This window comes from Mesitornis unicolor, unplaced genomic scaffold (genome assembly GCF_000695765.1).
Source record: "Mesitornis unicolor isolate BGI_N332 unplaced genomic scaffold, ASM69576v1 Scaffold52372, whole genome shotgun sequence".
In the NCBI taxonomy this organism is placed as follows: Eukaryota; Metazoa; Chordata; class Aves; order Mesitornithiformes; family Mesitornithidae; genus Mesitornis; species Mesitornis unicolor.
The window spans coordinates 1-8530 of NW_010169662.1; the positions used below are offsets into that span (position 1 = coordinate 1).

The 8530-nt window shown below is 42.1% G+C and overlaps 1 protein-coding gene across 1 annotated transcript; it reads right to left on the reverse strand.

Moving 5' to 3' along the window:
* Positions 1-1122: 1122 nt before the first annotated feature.
* CENPT (centromere protein T) lies at positions 1123-7592 on the reverse strand (the record flags this gene model as incomplete). Its single annotated transcript, XM_010179408.1, has 6 exons — positions 1123-1542; positions 2012-2154; positions 3284-3317; positions 4709-4842; positions 6876-6969; positions 7466-7592. Coding segments are annotated over 6 exons (952 nt in total), but the record flags the coding sequence as incomplete, so codon positions are not given.
* Positions 7593-8530: the final 938 nt, after the last annotated feature.

Genomic DNA, 8530 nt, shown 5'->3' on the forward strand with positions numbered 1-8530 from the left:
TATTTCATTAAATTCTTCCCTGCCCAACATTGTAGCTTAGGAACCAGCGGGTAAAGTCCTTACAACTATTTTTCAGTTCGCACTGAGAAGCAACGCTGACATCACCTACCTTTGGTAAAAGAGCAGAACTATGTAACCATTAACTTCTCACACCTTACAAACTCCAGCAACTTTAAGATATACCCTCACTCCCCCTCCCTTTTCTCCCATTTGATCCAGTCCCCTGTTCCATGCCCTCCACACTCTTCCCCACGTTATCTATCCATTTGTCCTAACAGTGCCTGCCATTGGGCTGTTCAGAGCAAAAAACTTTTCTGTTCATCTCTTCCCTTGTACTTGTACGATTTTTCTCACCAGGCTTGCCACAGGCAACCCTCCAGAAGCAGAGTATAGTGCAACAGCCACCCAGGACACCGGGGATTAATTTCTAAGCTTTCCACAGCAAGAACTCTTCTCCTGGCTTGAGCAGTACTGAATACACCAACCACTCTTTAAATACCATCTCTGTGGCTCTGCTGACAAAGGATCATATAAAAAAAAAACCTAAATGAAAAAGAAACTAGCTGTCCATACTTCATTGAAAGTGACCAATTTACAGTGTCCACTTCTGGGCTTCCCAGTTCAAAAGAGAGATGGACATACTGGAGAGTCCAGCAAAGAGCCACCAGGACAATTAAGGGCCTGGAGCATCTCTCCTAGGAGGAAAGCCTGAAAGAGCTGGGACTGTTCAGCCTGGAGAAGGCTCAGAGAGGATCTCATCAATATAAGCAAGTATCTGAAGGGAGGGTGCAGATGGATCCAGGCTCTTTTTAGTGGTGTCCAGTGCCAGGAGAAGAGGCAACGGGCACAGACTGGAACACAGGAGGCTCTGTCTAAACGTCAGAAAACACTTTTTCGCTGTGAGGGTGACCGAGCACTGGAACGCGTTGCCTAGTTTGCAGTCTCCATTCCTGGAGACACGTAAAAACCACCTGGACACAGGTGTGGGCACCCTACTCTAGGTCACCCTGCTTGGGTACGGGGGTTGGAGAAGATGACCTCCAAAGGTGACTTCCTACCTCAACCAGTCTGTGATTTCAGATAATACCTGCTAAGCCCCACATCCTAACCCACAGTACTCACTGCCAATCACCATCTCCTCTGAACCAGAAAGCTGTTTCACTGAGTTACTTCGATAAGAATGATCTTGCTTATCTTCTCGCTGGTTTGCAGGTGTTTTTGGAGTCATTCTGCCAACGTGCTCACGATCAAGGATTAAGTTTTCAGAAAATCTTTGAATCTTTCCCTCATTTGTGTCCACACTGGATACCAGGCCTACCGGCCTTGCTTCTTCTTGAGCTGCATGAGAAATCTTGCTTCTCTGTGCTGGAGTTTTTGTACTCGATAGCGGTGGTTCAAGAGCAGAAAGCTTATTTTGGCTCTGTTCATCAAACTGAGGCTGAACAAAGAGCTCCGTGTTACTCAGCATGACTTCTGCATCACTTGTCAGGATGGCTGTTTGAGTCCCAGATGCTGTATGTGAGTCCACAAGATAGTTCCGTGCTGTTTAGATGAAGTTTTAGAACAAGTTTTATGTGAAAAAAATGTTCAGGATCATAGGGACACATTTATTACCAGGACTTGTCTAATTCAAAATTTATGTAATTCAATCGAATTTTATTCATTCTCCATAAATCAAACACTGAAACTGTATCACCACATTTCAGTGCTCCTAACTTTAGTCTCCACCAAACCACCTCCCCAGTACCCATAGTTATGAGCGCTATCCCAGACAATTCATGTGGTATAAATGAAACTGGGTGGGGCACAAATTTAAGTGCACAGAATTAAAGCAATTACTGACGCAGAGCCTCAGTCAAATCTTGCTTCCTAAATTACACTGATTTCTGTAAACATGCCCGTAATCTTTAAATCGTAAAACACAGATCACACTTCAGAAACCACTTCTAAAAATCACCTTATATAAGGCCGTCCCCCACCCCCAAATTGGAAGAGACAACACATGGGAAACCTTTTCTCTTCAGCATGTTCTGTTTCACTCCGTCTTCAAAAGCTTCTATGTCAATAGGTTTGCGATTTTTTGGCCTCCGGAGCAAGCCTCTCCTTTCAACAGTGTCTGGTGGGATCAAGGAACCAAAAGACATGCGAACAGATCTGTAAAAAGAACAGGGAAGAAATAATCTTCCAAATTTACACGCTCCCCTTTTAGCCTCAGATTACAGATATGGTGCCACTAAGTGAGACATTTCACAAATCCCTTAGCTAGGAGGAATTTCTCCCCCAAAAAACTTGAAGATTACATGCCAGCCTACTTTAAACAAATAGTTTCATTTCATGGTATGACCCAACACCAGGGTACGTATCACAGAAATCAGGAACCAAACTGCTTTACAACCTCCTACTACAAGATTGTTGTACTGCAACAATATATCTAACAAAAGGTTCAGGAATTTTGAAAATTTAAAATAATAAAAAAGCAAAAACAAACATTTGAGAGTAAATATGTCCTCTAGATCACAGCAGGGTGGTAGGAGGACTTCAAAACAAGCCTAAAAAGCTGCTTAGTATCGGTACTCACAGTGAAGTACAGCTACCAACACACTAACTTTTTTTGAGGTGGGAGCTTAGATTCATGCAAAGCATGGGAAAAGATGTATCTCACTGCACATATTTTGTATCCTAAAGATACTGGCCATGCTCTGCTACCTCCTGTCCCTGTTTCTAAGCAGCCCAATCAAAAACAGGGTTGAGAGAATTCAAAGATAGGAAGTACAGAATGCAGCCCTATGAATCACCTTGCACAGGCAAGGACTGCAATAAGGTGAAATAAATTGCTAACCGTGGCTAGGATCATTAGCAAAATACACAGGGAACACAGGAAAAGAAGTTCTTTGACTTGCTAAAGAGCTTTTAGTCCAGGAAAGTTGGATTACAGACTGCATAGATGCAGCTGATGTGATGAGTCAATTAACAGGCAGAGATAATATTCTAAAGTATATTGTGTAATGGTTTACTGTTGGAAACATGAGAATGAAAGGAAAAAATTTCCTTATTATCCCAATAAGCAAAAAAATGAGTAATAGTAGCAACACAAACTAGATCAACCTGGGCACTTCTGAGAATCACAAGGTATTCAGTGTAACACCTTCAAGTTCCATCACCAGTGTGGGAGATGATCAAGTTATTACTAACACAGGTCTCAACCACAAACCCAGGTACCTATACTGTCCTTCACAACCACAGAGGTGATGAATCAAGGCAAGACATTTTAGTTTAAACTCACCGAGTCAAAGTAGTGCTGTCCAATGCTGACTGAGCTGGAAAAAAAATTGACACAATTAGCTAAGAAATTATCCCCTACATTGGGGTGTTCCTATAGCCTGGTGTGGATCTTCCTCTTTCCAGGGCAAATTATGCTACAACTCTCAAGATTCAGTTTGGTGAGAACAGAAATAAATGACACATTCTCTTTACAATTTTTGGTCTGTTTCAGAACTGTGTATTAGAATTCTAATAAGCAACTTCTGAAAGGGCAATAAAACAGGTATCTTGAAGAAAATTTAATATGGCACATGCCCCCACACTCAACAGTATTAATCTTAAAACATTAAAAGCAAGATGCTAGGATAGGGCCTCAGTGACAACCACCCTTCAGCAACCCAAACCAAACATTAAAGCATCCCGAAGCTTTAGAAGCACAGATACTACTCCACAGCTGTTGGCGAAACTGTAACTCAAACTTGTTCTACTCACAAAGTCCCAAAAACAGATCTGGGCATAATCATGCTCATACTAGAAAATACTAGAGCATGTCCCCTCCGTTTTTACAGAGACCTCATATCTTATCAGAAAGTATTCAGAACAGGGATCACGCTAAAGACAGACAAGTCCATTTTTTGGCCAAAGGTGAGTCAGGGTGGGATTCAGTTCCAGATTAAAATATCCAAACACAGGTGGCTGTGTCAAGCACGGTTAATCAAATGTAGGTGTCTACTTTAGGGTGAGCTGAATCACGCTTTTGACTCCACTGACTAGAGCTCCCCTAAAGGAGAGGGCTTCAGTTACACAGTGTACACACAGGCACAGAGCATCCCTAATACAAAGCTGAGGTACCAGGGTCTGTAATTTGGAGCTGAATTCCACCCTTGAATTCTACTTCAGCTGCTACTGCCAATGGGGTATGTAAAGCAAGGTGGAGTGTTTTATCTGCCTCTGTTAAACTGCAACTAAAGTGAAAGTTTTATTTGCCAAATTTGCAAATTGATGTTTAAGCGGAATGCTTATTCCAACATAAATATTATTTATTTTAAAAAACGACAAGACCCTTTTTTTCCTCAAACAAGAACATTATAACTTATCTGACATGAACACAACAAAAAGCATGCAGCTTGTTCTATTTTCAAGTTTCCATATTTGAGGGGAAGAGAGGGATTGCTTCCTTTGGAGACACCGCAAAACCCGAAGAGCACCAAGTTGGGAAAATACTCAAGAAGTTATACACACTCAGGGTAGAGCCTGTAACTTGGCTCAAAAAGGTTTCTTTTAAATTTGATAGGAGGGGCTTTTACTTTCTCCACTATTCCTTTTGCACAAGATACAGCAGTCTTGCTTCCAAAGATGCAACTGCCCAGCTGAGAACTAAACTGCAGGAGATGAAAATGACAGCAAATACAGCACCGAACAAAGTAATTTTTTACTTTGGCCTTACCTTGGTTCTGGGGAAGTTGTTTGTCTGCTGCTCTCTCAAATTCAGAAATGCTGAGTTTCTTTCTCTTCCTAGTCATACGGAATGTGGTGACAGAAGTCTCCTCAGGAGGAAGGTCTGGCAGTTGCACTTCCACCCTACCAATACAAACCAAGTGTTTAACGAAGGACTTCACTACCCTAGAAAGGTCCCTGTAAAGCTGCTGAAATTAAAAACTATTTGTCCTTGCTGCAGCAGGAGCGAGGAACTAATCCATGATTGGTTAAGCAAATGCAGGAATGTGTCATTCCCTCCTACTGAATCAAAGTAACTTTCATAAAGAGAATCAAAACTTGAACATATATTCAAATCAACAGGGCTGAGAAAGGTCAGACTAGAGTAAAAGTTTGGACTTCCAACATGCTTCAGAGTTCTCCAAGCACACAACAGCAATTAGGTTTGCCAGCTGTTACAGTGTAAAAGAAAATGCCATCATCGTGAAACAACATTAGGTACCACAAAGCACACTCCTACACAGAACAGACACAATGCCCCAGTCAGGCACTGGATCAGCATCAGAAAAATAAGTTTGAGTCATTTTCCCTCTTTACTGAAGAGCGCCGATCCCCTCATGAAGGTCACGTTCAGGCAGCGAGCTGCTGCCAGCACTCCACACTGTGACCTGCAGAATTAGAGCAGAGCACCCCTCCTGCAGCCAAGGATCCGCATTCAGCAGACATAGCGTTCTGTACCCTTTGCTGCAACAAATATGACTTCACCATAGCAAGAATGGTCTGGTGATCGTGTTTAGGGCCTTTTTACCTTACAAAATACATTCTTTACCAGTCAGGAAGGTGTCTAAGTTTCATTTCATGTGAGCATAATGTAAGCCTGAACATTAGAATTAACTGACTTGTAATGGGGAACAAATGTAAAACAGCCAGGGAAAAGAGATTCCTCATTGTTTGCATCTATCCTGGAAGATGCCATTACAACTAGGGAAAGCAGTGTCAGTCCAAAGTCAAGAAAATTTACATCAAGTAATGGAAGGCTGTGATGGAATTTTTTTAAAAAAGACTTATTAAAAAAAAAAAAAGAAATAATGTTAAAAGGTCTATAACTGTTTAACTTCAACAACTAGCTAATATGTGGAATATATTAGGTGCAAAGATCCAAATTTTCTATTTTTTACATTTAAGACAGGCTGACGAGAATCACATTCAGAAATGTTAAAGAACTACAGCAGGCAAAATCAAGAAGAAGAACAATATTCCTCATCTTTCTTAATTAAAAAAAACAAAAACCCACAAGCTACCACACTTACAGAAAACTCAGATTTTTCTTCCTCTACCAAGAAAAACACAGACATAACTTTACCTAAAGTTTTAGGTGACCTGCTGCCTACATAAAATGCAAAAAGTTTAGCTATAAAAACAAATCAAGAGAAATCACATTATTTAGAAGTCTATCCTATTTTGCAGTAAACAAAACCACATCAGTGTTGTGACAAAGCTTCTAAATCAAATTAAGACCTACCACCACTACTGATTTTCTTCTATTTCACAACAAAGTGGAAGTAAGCAAACCACACTTCAGCCTCTCCAATTCAGTCAGGCCCGTTAACTTAAACTATTAATGGAAGCAAAACATGAATAATAACAGCTAAGCCTCAAGCAAACCCCACCTCCAAACCACTCCATGTGAAGGAAGTAACGCCTGGCAGCCCTAAACAAGGCCAAACAAGAAGCAGTAACGCTGTAAAAAGCTACAGCGGCCTGCATTCTGAACAGAAGACACAGTAGTCACTCATTACACCTCAGCATCATCAGTACATGGCCTGTAGCCTTGGGGAGATGCAAGAACTACTTTAGTATGCTGCAGACAACTAAGAAAAGTAGGCTTCCATCAGGAGACTTCTCATATTCAACACTCCCACTGCAAAAAGATAGTAGAAGTCTGCATTTAAAAAAGGGGACTAAGCACAAACCTTCAGTATATACTGTTCAGTCCCCCAGTGCCAGCAGTTCCTATGCTATTTTTAAATCTGGAGAGGTATTTCTAAAAATCTCATCTCAGAGAATGCAACTCTGATCATCGAAATAGAGGTAAAGAAATCCTGCTCCTCAATCCCATCACAGAAACTGCAGCTGTACCTGGTAGTGTGAAAAATAAAGTTTAAAAGATTACTTACGTGCTGGAAGTCCTCTTAGATGGGGGTTCTGATTGAGCTTCTTTCGTTTCTTCATGTTGAGATATCTCAAGTGCCACAGGTGAAACTTGTGGTTCTGTCAACAAACCAAAACATTTCCGTAATTTAATCCAGCAAGAACGCCAAAATACAGCAGTGTCAAATATATACTACATTCTGTAAATTACATTTACTAACAGGTTAAAATAAAGAACTGGTGAAAACTATTTGTGCTCTACTCCTTGGAACAGTGACAAACAACAGCATGTGCCTCAGCCATTGACACACGATCCTACAGCTAAAGGCAGCACCAGTATGAAGTGCTTGCTCACCAGGACAAGAGGGAAGAGGATTTTCAAGAATATCTTTGCATCAGTGCAAGACCTGGTTTTTGAGAGAGCTGCATTGCATGACGTTGGTCAGCTGCCACTGCAGCGACTCCTCTTTTACAGAAATCAGGCATACAATGGCCTGGTTTTCTGTTCCACATTAACAGGGTAAGAACAACAGGTCACAAAAGAACACCTCCTGTTCTCAGCTCCACCAAAACATCATCCTTCTGTTCTCTGCTTTCCTGAAAAAAAGATACTTACGGGTGTGGATGATTCGCCTGATTATAGTCCGTGGCGTGTCATTGTCGTGATCAGCCAACAAAGCCAGTCTGTGCTTCATTGAAGTGCTTCTGCCAGAATTCTTCTTCTTTCCTGAAGCAGAGACAGCCTAAAGAGAGAAACAGGAGACAAGCAATTAAAAAATTGCATTTTCATCATTAAAGATGAAATTAAGCAACAAAAGCACTCCTCACCGGTCTTTTGATAAAAATCTAAGCAAGCAAACATAAAGCATGTCCCAATTCCCAAAAAGAAATTTGCTTTTTAACAATGCCCACACTTCATTTTTGGGTGGATGACAATTCACAAGTCTATCTTCGAGGTGGGTTTCAATGGGCAACTCTAATCGTGAACAAAAGCCCAAGGGACTCAAAAGCACAGCCCATAGCCCCTTGTCACAGAATCACAGAACGTCAGGGATTGGAAGGGACCTCAAAAGCTCATCCAGTCCAATCCCCCTGCCGGAGCAGGAACACCCAGATGAGGTTACACAGGAAGGCGTCCAGGCGGGTTTTGAATGTCTCCAGAGAAGGAGACTCCACAACCTCTCTGGGCAGCCTGGTCCAGTGCTCTGTCACCCTCACTGAGAAGAAGTTTCTTCTCAAATTTAAGTGGAACCTCCTGTGTTCCAGCTTGTGTCCGTTACCCCTTGTCTTATCATTGTTTGTCACCGAGAAGAGCCTGGCTCCACCCTCGTGACACTCACCCTTTAAATATTTATAAACATGAATGAGGTCTCCCCTCAGTCTCCTCTTCTGCAAACTAAAGAGACCCAGCTCCCTCAGCCGCTCCTCATAAGGGAGATGCTCCACTCCCTTGATCATCTTTGTAGCCCTACGCTGGACTCTCTCCAGCAGTTCCCTGTCCTTCTTGAACTGAGAGGCCCAGAACTGGACACAATATTCCAGATGCGGTCTCACCAGGGCAGAGTAGAGGGGGAGGAGAACCTCTCTCGACCTACTCACCACCCCCCTCCTGATACACCCCAGGATGCCATTGGCCTTCTTGGCTGGCCCCAACATTGCTGGCTCATGGTCATCCTGCTGT